Raw genomic sequence first — 17,720 nt, 5'->3', positions numbered from 1 at the left:
GATGTCTCCCAAGATCCTTTCACCTAAAATTATGTGATTCTATTTCCAAAGAACATTGGCCCTCTTTTCAATACCTAGTTCTTCTAATTTCTTAAAGTTCATTTACTCAGCAATAATCTACATAAAAGCACCTAGTATTCCTGAAACATAGTAGGTAACATCATTTTTGTTTCTTATTTCCTTCCCCTAGTCTGATTGAAAAATAAAGTAGAAAAGAGTAAATCAAAGCAAGCCAGTCAGAGGAGAAAGCTTATCTCTCTAAGAAGGCATCTTCTGTTTCAACTTAAAGTATAGGGACTATATACACTACATGTTTAATCAAACCTAAGACACCAGCAACTGGAAGACATCATTACTTTATGTAGACTGCAAATAAAAAGTGCTACCAAGTACAATGTAGAACTATTGATTTTAAGGCATCCTCATTTCAGAGATGTCAGAATGTGAAAAAAGCCACCATAGAATCGATGAGCTGTATCTTTTGATGAAGAGAAATGGTAACAAGCCTCAGTGCTACATTGGTCTTTAAAGAAAGATTATTTCCTTAAACATTTTATAATCACACAAGGGTAAACCATACATACATAAGATATTCCACTGACAATCACAGGCTTTGTGGTTTACAGGCAATTAACTAAATGGGCTAATTTGTAACATTATGTACCATTCTAAAAGTTCCCGAATCTGCCTAATTAAATATGTGAGCTGCAAAGTCTTTGTAAGTGCATTGTAGTATAGTTAGGTAATCGGACTCAGAGGAAGCAGTTCTAAAACTCAAAAGTTCACGAGTAAGCCCTTTTTTCACTAGGGTGTCTGCATGTCTATATGACTGTCAAAATGATTTCATTGGCAAACATTACAACATAGCTTTGAAAAGACTTGCTGACTAAGTGGATATGAGGGGGAGAGGCTGGAATCTAGGATGACTTCCAGGTTTCTGGCTTGAGCAACTCTGGGGGTGGTATACTTAACTGATAAGAATTGAAAGAGAAGAAAAGAGGGGACTCGGAGAAAGGTTAACTGTCAGCACTCATTTCCATTACACTGTAGCTATCTCATTCATGCCGGACAGGATTTGCTGTTCTCTGTTGATCAAGATGGATCTGCATGTTGTTTCTCTGTTAACGATTTCAGGACCATAGACAATTAAGAGCTGGAAGAGATCTTAAAAATCAGTTCACATCCACCTTCTCCTCTACTCATCCTCCAAATCAGTGTTTGGATTCCCTTCATACTCTTCCTGTGAAATAAGTGTCCAGGGAGATTAAATTGTTTAACCTCTCTCAATCTCAATTTCCATGATTTGAAAAATGTAGATTATTATCTATCTCAGAGAATTAAATCAGATGATATAAAGCACTAGTGCCTAGCAAGTGTTCGGTAAGTCCTTAATAAACATCAGCTTAAAAATAATATTGTACAGTTGTGAAATCAATTTGTGTGTGGTGTCTAGCAACTTAGAATACATAACATGTAGTATGTACATGATTTCATAAGATGTCTGTTTCCATTTAAATGTGGGTATACATACATATGTGTGTTCTGAGGTACAATTTGAAATGTATTACTGTGGGTCAGGTGGAAAAAAGTCTGAGAAATGCTACAACCCACATTCGTTCTTTTCTTCCTTTGCTAATTTTTTTCATGTGAAAGCAGGCCTTATTTTTAAAGAGATCATCCCTTTAAAGAGATCAAATCCTTGGAAACTGTAAAGTATGAAACACTGTCAAATATTTTTGTTTCCAGCTCCTAGCACAATGTTTTGTAAATAGGTGCTCAATACACTACGATTGAACCAGGTACTAGGAAAAGTATGAATAATATAGGAAGTAGTGCTTCTTAATCTTTTCTGGGTGATCAGACTCCTTTGAGGAGTTGACAGTTTTGGACCTTCTTTCCAGAAGACCTGCCAAGCAATCAAAATTTCTGCAGATGCAGAGAATTCCTGAAACTCCATCCGTCGCGCTCTAAGGATCTATAGACTCTTAACTTAAGAAACCTGAAATGAAGACCTTTAACTACAGTGTGTGAGGCCGAGAACAGAAGGCTCAGGATTAGATTACTTTTTAAGTTCTCCTACAAATCCTAGGATTCTAGAACTTCGATGCAGGGAAGGCTTAGGCAGAGATGGAAAAAAGGGTACAGTCTGTTCCGGTCAAAGAATAATGGGGACAACTTTAACACTTCTTTTACCTACGTTAAGTAATTTAATGCCATGATAATACTATAACGCGAAGCTGCAGCTCGAACGGGCTTAAAGACAAAACGGGTAGGATCTGGAAAACCTACTCCTAACACCAACTTTGAAAAACACACTTCGGAGGTGAAAGTAGGCGAGGCAAACAGCGGGGGAGGAAGGGGCGGGGCGGCGCACGCGCACAGTTGCATCAGTGTCGTCGTCCCTGGGTTTCCTCTCGCAGCCACTCTTCCTTTCAATCCAGTACGGTGGCCGACGGGAGCCAGACGCTGGGGATGAATGAAGGTGCTGGGTGCAGGTTGAACCAGTCTCCTCCGCTTTCTGCTCCCTTCAGTCTGGGTTCTGCCCTTGTGCGGTGTCCCCGTTCAGCCCCCATCGCACCGCTGACCCGATTGGTCCCGGCGTCAGGCCTCTTGGTGCCCGGGTCAACTCGGGGCACAGCTAGGGTCTGGGAATCCAGGTTATCGGCTAGGCCCAATTTCGGACCGCGCTGTCGATTTCTACCGCGCCCCGCCTCTAGGACGCGGAATCCGGGTGGGGTCCCGGGAGGTTGGAGGGTAGATCTTAAGGTATGACGCTTCCGCTTCTCAGGCCTCAGCGCGTTCCCCGGTCCCGGTCTGCACCCTGCCTGATTTTTCTCAGCCAGAGGGACTGGTTGGTTCTTGTAACACCAGGGGCGAGACCTATGAGTGCACAGGGCACCTCTGCTCCATCAGCCCGCCCCTCTGTTAAAAGACCAACTCCTCTTGCCTAAAAGTAAAGCGGCGTTTCTGCCCAGACTGTTACCTTGTACCCATGAATGGCATTGGCTTACTGGCCCCTGTCTTTTTTTTTTTTTTTTCCTTTTCCTCTTTACTGCTGAGGACAGAGAAGTGCCCAAGTGGGACTCATCATTTTCCCATAGCAGCATTCCCGCCCCCGCCCCCGGCCCCCTCCTAGAGTTCATAGGGTAGTGTCAAGGCCTCCAGAGTTCTGAATCTGCCATTGCTTTTGGCTGCAGAGAAGGTTTACCAGTGCCAACTCTTGGAAGGTGGAAAGAGAAGCCTACCATTCTTTACATAGGTTGGGTAGGCATGTGAAACTAAAGAGGTGCAGAAGAGGAGCATTCTTAACTATGCCACTCATTTATTTTTATTTTAATTTGTGGCACTCATGCGACTGGTGTAATGGAGAAAGCCTTGGACTGGGATATAGTAGATGAGGATTCAGCCTTGGCTTTTGCTTCTAACTAGTAGTATTTCCATGGACTTGTTGCTTAATCTCTCTGCTTCATATTTTTTTTTGCAAAGTAATATTAGAACAGAAGGTCCCTAAGGCTGGAAGAGACATTAATATATTATTGTCTTTCTCATTTTCCAGATAGCAGTAGAGACACAGGGAACCTTTAATTATGCCAGGAACCCATTGTCAAATAGGGGCTTCTTACAGATAGACCACATTTTCCAGGGTATTTAAAAAGAGGGGTGTTCACATGTGGGAGTTATACCCCTACTTTTACTTATTTTTATCATTAGGATCAACAGTAATAATGACTGAATGTACAAGCCTCCAGTTTGTAAGTCCTTTTGCTTTTGAGGCAATGCAGAAGGTGGATGTTGTTCGTTTGGCATCTTTAAGTGATCCAGAATTAAGACTTCTCCTGCCCTGCTTGGTGCGGATGGCACTCTGTGCTCCTGCTGACCAGAGCCAAAGCTGGGCCCAGGATAAAAAACTCATCCTCCGCCTTCTCTCTGGAGTGGAAGCTGTCAACTCCATTGTTGCATTGTTGTCTGTGGATTTTCATGCCTTGGAGCAGGATGCCAGCAAAGAACAGCAGCTTAGGTAATATGATATTATACAATATGTGGATTGGATATTTATGTGGATTTGCCAAAGAAGAAGGAGTCAAATATTCTTTGGAGCTTTTGGGGCTTTTTATTGGATGTGCTCCTCCAAAAAAGAGAACATTGAGAGTCTAAACTTTGGAGAGCATTTTACTTAGTTTTTTTCTATTTATAGTTAAAATTCTTTTGAATTCCATATTATAAAATGTTGCATAGAGAAGTTTGACTATATATATACTATTGTATTCAGGCTAGACTGACTATGCCAGTTGCTCTTGGTGGGAACTGGGTAGAGTAAGTTCCCCTCCAGCAGAAGGATTTATTGGAATCAGCTGGGAAGTTTTTTGGTTTTGTTTTTTTTTTAAAGCTTACATTGATTGCCCCAAATTCTGGGCAGATGTTTTGTTCTTTGCTCATTGTGAATCCAGTAGTGAGCCATTATTGTTAATGGAAGTGGGTGTTAAGTATCATCAATGATGGAGTCTTTACATGGGTTGTGAATTCTTGAAAGAGATAGACAAACTAAACAGTATTTTGGAAGTAATAAATTCATGAAATGTATGAAAAGAATTCGTACATTCTTTTGTAGATTATTTTAATAAAAGGTAACTTTTCTGCTATTATTTCTATACCACTGTTCTGTTAATTGTTGTTCTGCACATTTGCACTTTATTAGGCATAAACTCGGAGGAGGCACTGGGGAGAGCGTCCTGGTGTCGCAGCTTCAGCATGGTCTGACATTAGAGTTTGAACACAGCGACTCACCCCGCCGATTGCGTCTTGTGCTTAGTGAGCTCTTGGCAATTATGAACAAGGTACATTTATTTTAATCACAGCTCAAAATATGCATGATTTAATGTCTACATGTAGAAGGTAGAAAAAAACAAGAAAGCAGACAGCTCTTCTACACATATTTCTGTTTGCTATGTAAGTGTTTTCCTTTCAAAGCCTTGAAAAGATCAATGACTGCCTTAATGGCTTGCTTTCTCTTATTGCGGTTTTCTTTCATTTATGCCTATTCTGTATTCTCCATCATAGGAATTTTTTCTCTATGGAGTTCATACAGTGGGTTCTTGATAGATGAGATTACCAAATTTGATAATATTTCTAAAAGATTCAATTCCCCCCATAAAATGTTGTGATGTATAACTAAAAAATGTATACAGTTCCTTCAGACACTGAATGAGCACTAATTATCTCTTACATAACGGTGAATAGGGAATATCAAAGCTGTATTGATGTAGGATCATTGGCTAGCCTCATTCACTAGATGACTGAATTGTTCTGTACAGTAACGAAGGCTGTTCAACCTCTCATTTCAACAAAATGATATATTATTTTAGGTCATGGACTTTTGATAAAATTATGGTTAATTGAAACACTGAATTTTAAATTTGTCAATGTCCGGGATCTACCATGCAAAGAACTAAATTGGCTCTTCATATTAAGATGGCTTAAATGAGATGAGGCCCAGAGTTTTGGAGGAAAAGTTATTTTTGCCCTGCCTGGTGAGGCTCAGTGGATTGCGAACCAAAGGACTGCCAGTTCAATTCCCAGTCAGGACACATGCCTGGTTGCAGGCTGGGTGTCCAGGTGGGGGTGCGTGAGAGGCAACCAATGGATGTATCTCTCACACATTGATGTTTCTCTCCCTCCCTTTCTCCTTCCCTTCCCCTCTCTCCGAAAATAAATAAATAATTTAAAAAAAAAGTTATTTACTGTTAGAATTTCAGGGTCAATTAATTTATAATAAATAAAGTTTAGTTTTATAAATTGTGAAGTAAAAAACCCTAGATTCTGGTTTCAAATAAAATACTTTGTAAGGGGTGGGGGGTGGTGTTCACCAGTTTTAGATAGTTTTTAAGGTAGCTTACACATATTTAAAAAATTTCTTTGTATTACTATTATTTTCTTCTACTCTTTTATACTATACTGAAAGTCTTTAATTTCAACCAATTTTTTTTTCCACATCTTTTTCTTTATACCTCACTGATTGCTCTAATAAAATAAGAGACCTTTCTTTTATGGAAGTTCCCAACTTTTCAGTTCAGTACTCTTTAGTATATGGGAAATGTGATGAAACTACAGTAGGAAATTTTCAAAAAGGTTAGTACTTTTGTTAACTTTTCTGTTTTGTTTTTCTCACAGTTTATTTGGAATTGAACATGAATTTATATTTGTTATACTGCTTTAAGTTTACAGATTTTTTGCTTTTTTCAGCTAAAACTTAATATAGGCAGCATTTCTAGTCTGTTTCTTTGGTTTGCCTTCTCTTTAATTCCAGATGTTTCCAAATGTTTATATAGACATAAATTGTAGAGACCCATACTGCCATGTCTGAATAGTAATGAATGTGACTGCTAATTGGTTAAATCGGTTCAAATTTATGGAATACAGTATATTCTGATGCAGTAAATATATATATGTATATTTTAAATTAAAAAAATTATTAATTGACCTTTTTTTTTTTGAGAGAGAGAGAGACATCGATTTGTTGTCCCACTTATTTATGCATTCATTGGTTGATTCTTGTATGTGCCCCGACCTGGGATCTCACCTGCAACGTTGGTGTATTGGGATGATGCTCTAACCAACTGAGCTACCCAGGCAGGGCCTGATGCAATATACAAGTATTCGTGACATGTTAAGAGACCTGGTGTGTAAGCTCAACAAATAATTGTAAGATTAGTATGGGATTTAATTAATTACCTGAATTTAATAGTTCATCTTTTCTTTCTGATGACAGGTGTCTGAATCCAGTGGAGAATTTTTTATCAAGTCATCTGAGCTGTTTGAGAGTCCAGTCTATTTAGAGGAAGCTGCAGATGTACTTTGCATTTTACAAGCAGGTACTGTAGTGAGTGCTAAGATACATTTCAGATACTGTTTTTTCTGTTAAATGATACTGTATAACTTCTTAACCTGGAATGTACCTTAAAAGGTTAAGTCAAAAATGACTAATAGTTGGATAATGATTAAGTAAATTATATCCCATAGTATGGAATATTATACAGCCAAAAAGTGGTGTAGTTGAAGAAATTTGATTTTGGAAAATGTTCACAATATGTTAAAATGAAAGCAAAGCAAAGAGGAAAATGGTTCATAGGGTATAATTCCACTTTACTATTGTTAAAAGTTAAAATATTTCAGATTATTAACTGAGTGATGTGATTAGAGCTAGTTTTATAATAGGTATGTATCATCAGGTTTAAAGATAGACAGTAGGTGGGCTTGGTGGCAGCTCTCCTGTCATCCCCGGTCCTGGGGAGGCTGAGGCCAGCGGATCGTGGGTCCCTGAGGGTTCAGAAATACAGCTCTGGGTAGAGCAGTCATCCGCACTGGGTCTGGCACCAGTGTGGGGCTTCTGGGGCATTCCGAGGGTACCTTATTGTTTAAGGAGTGGGGACCCAGCCCAGGCGCACATGGAGCAGGTCACATTCCCTGTGCTGGGCGGTGGTGGGACCACAGATGTGAGTGATGCCACAAGCTCCGCCTGGGCACCTGAAGAGTTCTGGTCTCTTTCCTTTAACTTCCCTCTTCAAGATTTTATTTTTAAAAGTTGTTATTCCCCAGCATTATTTTTGCATACAGTGGGCTACCAGACTTCACTGGGGGGCAGTGTACATACTACTGTTAAAAAAAAAGATATGGGACATAAAAATGTAAAGAAGGTTTTAATGAAAATCACTCTTTGACTGCACTGCAGCGATGACAGTGTTCTCTGCTGTGCTAATACAGCAGCCACTAGCCGCATGCTGTTGTAGGTTACTTGAAATGTGGCTAATTTGACTGAGGAACTAAACTCTTTTAAAATTTAATTTAAATTTAAATAGCCACATATGTTTGGTGGATGCTTTACTGGACAGTTCAGCTCTAGACTATGAAAATAAAATGCCTTAATTGCGTTTAAGTGTCATCAGTGAAATATCAAGATGTTTAATGTAAAATACAATGAAATATCATTCCTAAGTAGTAACCTTGACTTTGTTTTCTCATAGAGCTCCCTTCCCTGCTTCCTATAGTTGATGTAGCTGAAGCCTTGCTGCATGTTAGAAATGGTGCCTGGTTCTTGTGTCTATTGGTGGCCAATGTTCCTGATAGTTTCAATGAAGGTAAATATAATTTAAAAATGAGATATTGAAGAGATTAACTTGAGTATGTATGGACCTATTTTTGAGCTAGTAAGAAATATATATGGGGTTGTATTTGGTATTTTGTCTTTTGGAAGTTCATTAGTGAATACTAATTGTAGAAATGTTGAGTTTAGAGATTTCAAAATTGTTTTGAGATTAATAATTTAAGTACAGTGAGTATGTAGCACAAAATTTTTTTGCCATTAGTCACCAGTTGCTGTAATAGGACAGCAAAAAATACCAAAGTACTAAAAGATATAATTCCTATGTTCAAGGAGCAAAGGAGAGAGAAGACATGTATCTGTGAAATAGCCAGAGAGCAGTCAATGCAAGGTGTATGTAGTTAGAAATGCCAGCAATTAGACCTTTGTTTTTTAGCCTTGTTGCTGTTAGTTTAGTTAGTTAGTTAGTTTAGCCTTGTTGCTGCTAGTGATTAAAAATTTTTATGTGGGTCTGAGTGATATAAAAATAAAAGCATTTATTGAGCAAGGTAATTTGCGAATTGAGAGCCAAGGAGGAAAAAGCACTGGATTTGGGGGGGTTGTAATTTCTCGATTTGTCACTTATTATTTGTGTGATTTCCCTAAAGATATTTAACTTCTGTAAAATGGAGATATTGATAATATTCTAAAAGGTTTATTGTGTATCACATGATATGTAAAAGCCCTTTGGAAGCTGTGTCCTTGCTGATTTTCTGTGTGCTTGTTCTATCAGTTACCGAGGGAAGGGTGTCAATGTCTACAGACATTTGTGGATTTGTGTGTTTCTCCTTTCAGTTTGTCAATTTTGCTTCATGTATTTTGAAGCTGTTACTGGGTTCATGTACATTTAGGATTGCTATATCTTTTTGGTGAATTGAGCCTTTTTCTTTTTCATTATGAAATGTCCTTCTTTATCCCTGGGAATAGGCCTTTTTTTAAAAAAAAAAAAGTCTGTGTTATCTGATTAACACAGCTATATCAGCTTTCTTTCACTTAGTATTTGCATGGTATGTAGGTTTTTCCATTAAATTTTTAAAAAAATCTGTTTCTTAATATTTAAAGTGGGTTTTTTATTGATGGGTTTTTTATAGACAGGTAGGTCTTTTAAAAACTCAGTGACAGTCTGCCTTTTTAATTGGCCTATTGAGATTACTTACATAAATTATTTAATGTGATTATTGTGGTGGTTAGATTTAAGTCTGTCATCTTGCTGTTTCTTTTTTTTTTTTTTATCCCTTTCTCTTTTCTTTTCCCTTTATTTGGATTGAAACTTTTTACGATTGCATTTTTATCTCGCTGCTGTCTTATTAGCTATACTTTATTTCATTGTTTTCTTAGCATTTATTTATTTATGTTTGTGGGGTTTATAGTATTCATCTTTAAGTTATGGCAGTCGACTTTCTAATGATTTTATACCTTTTCACATATAATGTACTATACTTCTATTTATCCCTCCTGCCCTTTGTGCCATTGTTGTTATAGATTTTACTTATACCTGTGAAATAAAATTCATTTTTATAAAACGTGTATAAAAATGAGTATAAAAATTCACTTTTATATAGTTTATAAAATATATTCATTTTATATATTTAAATATAAATTTATTTTATAAACTATATAAAATACATGTTTATATATTTATAAAATATATATAAAATTGAGTATAAAAGTATGTTTTTACTACTTTTGCTTTCAAGAATTAATTATATCTTAAAGACTTTAAAAACACAAGAGAAAAAAGTCTTTTTCTTTATCTATGTTTACCATTTTTTGGTGCTCTTCATTTCATTTTTTAGTTCCACATTTCTATCTGGTATAATTTTCCTTCATCTTGAAAAACTTCTAAAAAATATGTCTTATAGTTTAGGTTTGCTGGTGACACATTTCCCCAGGTTTTTTTTTTTTTTTTTTTTAAATTTTATTTATTCACTTTTAGAGAGAGGGGAAGAGAGTGAGAAAGAAAGGGAGAGAAACATCGATGTGTGAAAGATACATTTATCGGCTGCCTCTCGCACAAACCCAGCTGGGGACCTGGCCTGAAACCCAGGCATGTGCCCTGACTGAGAATCTAACTGGCGTTGTTTAGGTGTGTAGGCTGGTGCTCAGTCCACTGAGCCACACCAGCGAGGGCATATTTTTATCTGGGAAAAAAAAACAAACAAACCCAAAACTCATTTTGCCTTCATTTTTCAAAGATATTTTCATTGGGTATAACATTTTAGGTTGACATTTTCTTTTAGCTCTTTCAAGATGTCATTCTATTCTGTGGTAATGTAATCTCTGTTCCTCTGTATATAGTGTTTCTTTTCTTTTGTTATAGATACTTTGTTTATTTTTTTATTTCTTCTGGCTACTTTTAAGATTTTTCTCTTTATCACTAGAGTTTTTTGAGTGCTTGGTTTATAGTTTTCATACAAATTTGGAAAAATACATTTTTGTCTTCCATTCTTCTTCTCTTTTTTGGGCCTCTAATTACTAGTATGTTTGACTACTTGATATTGTCCCACAGGTCTCTGTGCATTTTTTAAGTCTCTTTTCACTCTTCGCTTAATTTTGACCAGTTTGTATTGCTATGCTTTAAAGTTTCCTAATCCTTTTTTTCTCTAGTGTCTAATCTGCATAAACGATTGATTCTCAAGGCTGAAAAATTTTTGTCTAACATTTTACTTACAAAGCTTAAAGTTATAGAGTCCATTCACTATTCAGTTTGTAGGGGCCTGATCAAAAATGGAGAACGACAAGATGAAGAAAGCCTTGGAGGAAGGCGCAGGACAGATGCCTTACGCTTCTTATGTAAAATGAATCCTTCTCAGGCCCTCAAAGTCCGAGGCATGGTGGTAAGAGATCTTATCTTATTTTTATGAGACAAAGGGCTTTATAATAGGACAAGGAACTTTTCTCAAGAGGGTTTTAGAGTGTTGTAGAAAATTGTAACTGTATGTACTGGATGTATTATTTTCCTCTCTTGGTTTTCATGTTTCGTGATACATCTTTCTCTAAACGTTGAAGGACTTTAGATTCTGAAGCATCCTGGCCCTTTTCCTTATGATACTGAGTTTAATTTGTTTTCTTTACTGTGTTAGGTGGAAGAATGTCACTTGCCAGGCCTTGGAGTAGCTTTGACATTGGATCATACTAAAAATGAACTTAGCGAAGATGGAGTGAGTGACTTGGTTTGTTTTGTTAGTGGTTTGCTTCTTGGAACAAATGCGAAAGTCCGGACTTGGTTTGGAACTTTTATCCGAAATGGACAGCAGGTGAGGGATAAATATCTCTATAGGCTAATAAGGATCAGGATATTTTGGCTATCTGTAAAATAGGAAGAAACACTTTTAGAATCGTGTCATTAGACCAGTGGTTCTTAAAATTTTTAGCCTCAGGACCCTACTAACATTTAAAAAAATCATTGAGAATACCAAAGATTTTTGTTTATGTGCTTTTATCTATTGATATTTATATTAGAAATGAAAACTGAAATAGTTGAAATATTTATTTATAAATAATAGTACTATTACATGTGAACCTAATATTTTTAATGAAAAATAGCCATATATATTTTTTAACTCCTCACACGAGGACATTTTTTTTTTTATTGCTTTAAGAGAGAGAGAATCATTGGCAGGTTGCTACCTGAACCAGGGATCAAACCCACATACTAGGTATGTGCCCTGACTGGGAATCAAACCTGTAATCTTTTGGTTACGGGATGATGCTCCAACGAATGGAACCACACCAGCCAGGGCAGCCATATTTTCTAAAGTAAAAAAAAAATTCAGTGAGAACAGTGGTGGTGGTTTACATTTTTGCATATCTCTTTAATGTCTGGTTTAAGAGCCTTTGGACTGCACTGTACCCTTGTGAGAAAACAATAGTAAAAAAGGCTGATAATGTCTTAGTATTATTAAGGACTTATTTTGATCTTCTGGACCCCCTGAAAGTGTTTAGGAATCTTTAGGGTTCTAGGTAAGACTCATGCAAACTGCTGCATGAGGTCATCAAATAAGTTCCATATCCAAGTTTTGCTTTATTTCTAGCCTGTTTGAAAACTAATTTTAAGCTTTGCTTTTAAAAAGGAAGTTAACATTTATTGTATATCCTCTATATGTTAGGCACCGTGCTAAGCACTTGGTATGCTCATCTTCTAATTGTCCTTTGTGTGCAATAAACTTTCCTTATTTGAGCTTAATGTTATTACTAAAGCAGGTTTATCATATTTTACTTGGAAACACTCTAAAAAGAATAGCTAACATTCGCCTAGTCCATTACAGTTTGATCTGCTTTTATATGTATTATCTGTTTGTTTATTCATTCACCTATTTAACAGATGTTGAGTGCTTGCTGTATGTCAGGTGCAATGATAGGTCCTGCCTAGAGATGACTAAGACATTACCCCTGCCCAAAAACCTCTGGAGGTGATAGACTTACACATCCCTAACTTACAACAGCCCTGAGAGTGAAATATCATTAATAAAATACTCTTTTCCTTGTCATTAGGAAGCTGGTGTTCAGAGAGGTTAAGAAATGAATCTAACAGTACTTAATAGCAGAGCTGTTGTTCAAATCCAGGATCTTGTGTCTCCAAAATATGATTACTATCTTCTATACCACATGACTCCATTAGTCATTATGTACTTGAAAGTACCATTAAATGATATTTTACAACTCAAATTGTTATATTGTTAACTTAGTATTTTCTATACAACCTATCCAAATTAGGGTGAGTAGAGTATTCTTAAGATGAACCATTGAATTTTGAGTTTCCTTGATTGGTTAAAATGAGATTCTGCAGCTATGACAGCCTCCTTAAAGGGGTCAATTTCAAGGGTTTAACTGGGGAGCTTTATTTGAGCTTCCTTTTGACTAAGTGCTCCAAGCTTTCTCCTTTTTTGTGGTACACGTTTCTTACAGAGAAAAAGGGAGACCAGTAGTTCTGTCCTTTGGCAAATGAGAAGGCAGCTTCTTCTGGAGTTGATGGGCATTCTTCCCACAGTAAGAAGTACCCGCGCTGTGGAAGAAGCTGATGTGGAGATGGAGCCTAACGTGTCTGTGTACTCGGGGCTGAAAGAAGAGCACGTTGTGAAAGCCAGTGCGCTCTTACGTCTGTACTGTGCTTTGATGGGGATCGCTGGACTCAAGTATTCACAAATTTGATATTTTACCTTTTTGTCATTTTGCCTTCTTGTTTCTAATCCCAAAGGCCTTTTATTCTGAGGGTTTGGGTTTTCTGTTTTGCTAAGTGGCCTGGCCTGTGTCAATAATGAAGACCTAAGGCAAAACATCCCTTGCTGGGATGTTTCTGTCTGTTTGGTCTGATTGTAAATATGGGATGGGCCAAAGCAGTTTAAGAAACCTATGACTTCACCACAGCTTGACATGTGTATAATGAATGATCTGTGAGTGATTCTTTAGTTCATGGAGCTAGTTGAAGTAAATCTCTCCTATGTTTCCTATTACAACTAAGATCATAAACTGTTTAAAATTGATATGATGTGATTATTAAGCACAATGTTTTTTATTTAGTCAATACACTATATCCTTTTCAGTAACGTCCTCATCTCTTTTACACAGTCTACGCTTTGTATGTCTTTGATACATAAGAATTTCAGTTACCAGTGTTTGGTTGTATATCACCACTCCCTCAACAACTAATACCATGATACATGAGGCACATCACTGTGTAAACTACCAACTTCGCTGAGAGCTCTTTAAGCCACATATCACTGTGTAAAGAACATACACATCATGATCAGTGGCCATTGCATTGTTTTTTTTTAAAGCCTGTCAGCAATTGGTCACCATATATCTGTTACTCAGCTTATGAACAGACAGCAGGGTAGGTCGTTTTATTGTCTCCTTATCGGTGATTAATCCATGTGGGTAACGGAAGGAGGGAATGAGCCAGTAAAGATGAAAGTGAAGCGGAGAAACAAAAAGCAGTAGTGGTGGGAGTAGCACATAGCAAATATAACAGAAGAAATAGCTGACTTGTGAGGAGATGACACTGCTGCTGCTCGAGAGACCCTAGATATGTAACCAGATGAGCTTAGTGAAGGAGAGCTTGTCAGCATAAATGAGGAATGTCATTGTGACAAAGAGGATGAAGTTTCAGAGGAAGTGATGCTGGCCCAAATCTTCACATGAAAGGAGCTCTCAGCTGGTTCATGACTGAAGCAGAAACGATAAAATGTTGGAAGCTGATCCAGACTTAGAAGAGAGTATGACAGTTCATCAAGGCTTAGAAAAGACATTCACTCTGTATTGGTAAAGGCTGTTTAAACTACTGTTGATAGGTTTTGTCTGTCTGTTTTTTAAACAAAGGAAGCACTTTAATTCCTAATGCGTCTAATATTTTCAATGATAAGAGTGCTATATACATATTAGTTGTACTGTTTTTTTAATTTCCCCAGGCATTATAACTGACAAAGAATTTTTAATGTTTTGACAAAAAAATTTAAAGGCCATCGAACAGTTGAAATATTCCCCAGTGATAATATTAAGATGATGATGCAGAGTGTGAGCTTGTGTGCTTATTTTTATGCTTCCACACTGTCGTGCAAAGTGAGCACTGGCTGTATTTGTGTCTGAGGAAGAACATTGGTTGTAAACTCAACAGTTTTACTTTGACAACTTAAGAAGTTAAAGATTTTATAATAGTGAGATATTACTACAAAGCTCAAAATTTGTATCTGAATGGTTAACCTGTTGGGGAGTCCCTTTTTCTTTTCCTTTCCTCAAGGGAAAAAAGTAACGTGTAGTAATGTATTCCTTCTTTAGACCAACGGAGGAAGAAGCTGAGCAATTGCTGCAGCTGATGACAAGCCGCCCTCCTGCGACGCCGGCTGGGGTCCGCTTTGTTTCGCTTTCCTTTTGTATGCTGCTGGCCTTTTCCACACTTGTCAGGTACTTCATAAGTTGCTTTATTTTATCAAGGTCTGCTTTTGTTTATTTTTTAATTTTTACAAATTTCAGTTACAGGTGACATTAAATATTGTATTAGTTGCAGGTGTATAGCATAGTGCTTAGACATTTTTATAACTTACATTGATCCCCCCAGAAGTCTTGTACCCACCTGACACTGCATGTAGTTATTACAGTATTATTAACTACATTCCCTATGCTGTGCTTTACATTCCCATAACTGATTTGTAACTGTCAATTTGTACTTCCTAATCCCTTCACCTTTTTTACCATCTGGCAACCATCAGTTTGTTCTCTGCATCTATGAGTTTGCTTCTGTCTTGCGTGCCCATTTATTTTGTTTATTAGATCCCTCATATAAGTAAAATCATATGGTATTTGTCTTTCTCTGTCTGACCCGTTTTACTTAGCACAATACCCTCTAGATTCATCCATGTTGTTGTAAACGGTAAGACTTCATTCTTTTTTATGGCCAAGTGGTATTCCATTGTATATATGTACCACTTCTTTTTCCATTTGTGTTTTGATTGGAGCATTTAATACATTTACATTTAATGTAATTATTGATGGGTATGCAGTTATTGCCATTTTATTGATTGTGTTTTTAGAGTTTTCTGTTCCTTTCTTACTCACTTGCTCTCTTCTTTTGTGTGCTGTTAACTCTGTGCTGTTGCATTTGGATTTCTTTCTCTTCTTGTATATCTCTTGAATATTTTTGGTTTGTGGTTACAGTGTGCTTCATTTTGGGGTGAGAGAGGGAGAGAGGAAGGGGGTGAGAGAGAAAGGGGGGGGGAGAGAGAGAGAGAGAGAGAGAAACAGCTGTTTGTTATTCCACTTATTTATGCATTCATTGGTGCCCTGCCATACCTGCAACCTTGTCCTATTGGGGCGGTGCTCTAACTAACTGCACTGCCCACCTAGGGCTTATTTTTTTTAACAGTCAGCTTTTCCCTGGCTGGTGTGGCTCAGTGGATTGAGTGCCAGCCTGCCAACTGAAAGGTCGCCAGTTCATTTCCCAGTCAGGGCACATGGCTGGGTTGTGAGCCAGGTCCCCAGCTGGGGGTGTGCGAGAGGCAATTGATCAGTTTCTCTCACACATTGATGTTTCTCTGCCTCTCTTTCTCCTTCCCTTACCCGCTCTCTAAAAATAAATAAGTAAAATCTTTTTAAAAAGTCAGCTTTATTGAGAGACAATTTACATACCATAAAATTCACCAGTTTTAAAGTGTACAATTCAACAATTTTCAGTATACTTAGGAGGTTAACACAACCGTCACCATCATCTAATTTTAGAACATTTTCATCACTTCAGAAAAGTACTGTTTATTATATGCTCATTCTACCTTTTAAGACTTGTTCTCACTGTTATCTTCTATTAAGTTTTTAATTTCTAAGAGCTCTTTTCTGTGCTCTGTTTCTTCTGTAGAGTGTCTATTGCTTCATGGTGGCATGATTTCTCTGATATTTTTCATAATGGTTGAAGAGATTTTATTTATACGGCTTTCATTTCTCTTAAATGTCTTCTATTCTGCCCTTTGTTTTTCTTTTCAGTCCTTATTTTTCAGGTTAAGAGTTTTTTTACCCCAGGGGTTTGATAATTCTTGATTGTCTATTCATATTTAAGAGTGGGAAACTTAAAAGCAGCCTAGAACTTCTAAAAGCATAGATGGGTCTTTGGGAAACTCTTAGGCTTATCAGAATCTTAGAGAAGACTGTCATCTTGCCTGGAGAGTGAAGGTCTGATGAGAACCTTTGAATAAAGTTAAAAAGTCAGTTAACAGCTGCGAGATCTCAGCCTGCAATATCACGATTCACTTAATTCTCCTACTTTCTGAATGGTGCTCCAGATGTCCCTAGTTGCCCCTCATTCTGAGACACCCACTTTACCATCTCCAGAGAATAAATCTCCAGTCTTCTCTTATCAGGGCTTGGGGATTCATCTAGCTGTGTAGAATGGAGGATGTGATTTAGAGGTCTACTCCTCACACAGACTTTCAACATTTTTAATTTAGTCTCTTAGCTCTTACTGACAGAACTGCCTGTAGCTATTTCTGAATCATTTGGGGATTCTCTGGTATAAAGTGGATTGGTTTTGCCTCCTCACAGTGTAACATTGTGCTTTCTCCAGGCTGTGAAGTCAGTTGCCACTCATCCATGCATACTCTAGCTTTCAGCTTTTTGTGTGGTTGTCCCTTATCACTATCTTATACATTTATGGTTTTTAAAGAAAATCCCTTGAATGTTGTTTGAGTGGAGTTTCAGAAGGGTATGAAATTAAGTATATGAAATGAAGTCCTTCCTTTTTTTAAAAAAAGTTGGGCCCTGTGGCCCACATCTTGCATAGCATGAAATTCAGTCTTGCAATGTATTTTTTTTTAAAGATTTTATTTATTTCTATAGAGAGGAGAAGGGAAGGAGAAAGAGAGGGAGAGAAACATTAATGTGTGGTTGCCCATCACAATTCCTCTACTGGGGACCTGGCCTTCCCAGGCATGTGCCCTAGACTGGGAATTGAACTGGTGACCCTTTGGTTGACAGGCTGGCACTTAATCCACTGAGCCACACCAGCCAGTGCCCTTTCTTTTTACCTGAACTAAGTTATTTCTTTTTTAAAAAGATTTTATTTATTTTTAGACAGAGGGAAAGGGAAGGAGAAAGGGAGGGACAG

General features: G+C 37.4%; 1 protein-coding gene across 1 annotated transcript in view; it reads left to right on the top strand.

The window, feature by feature from the left end:
* Positions 1-2,439: 2,439 nt before the first annotated feature.
* Positions 2,440-17,720, top strand: part of INTS2 (integrator complex subunit 2) — a 42,419-nt gene continuing 27,138 nt past the window's right edge. Inside the window, exons 1-9 of the mRNA XM_054574855.1 lie at positions 2,440-2,495; positions 3,712-4,018; positions 4,697-4,835; positions 6,767-6,869; positions 8,019-8,132; positions 10,841-10,971; positions 11,218-11,391; positions 13,043-13,269; positions 14,909-15,034. Coding sequence (XP_054430830.1) covers positions 2,477-2,495; positions 3,712-4,018; positions 4,697-4,835; positions 6,767-6,869; positions 8,019-8,132; positions 10,841-10,971; positions 11,218-11,391; positions 13,043-13,269; positions 14,909-15,034 — 1,340 coding nt within the window. The 5' untranslated portion in view covers positions 2,440-2,476. The remainder of the gene's footprint in view (positions 2,496-3,711; positions 4,019-4,696; positions 4,836-6,766; positions 6,870-8,018; positions 8,133-10,840; positions 10,972-11,217; positions 11,392-13,042; positions 13,270-14,908; positions 15,035-17,720) is intronic.

The sequence above is a fragment of the Pteronotus mesoamericanus genome, unplaced genomic scaffold, assembly GCF_021234165.1.
Source record: "Pteronotus mesoamericanus isolate MK-2021 breed Mesoamerican mustached bat unplaced genomic scaffold, CSHL_Meso_final contig_269, whole genome shotgun sequence".
NCBI lineage: Eukaryota > Metazoa > Chordata > Mammalia > Chiroptera > Mormoopidae > Pteronotus > Pteronotus mesoamericanus.
Note: the sequence above shows the minus strand (reverse complement) of the source record. Positions and strands in the feature narration are given on the sequence as shown.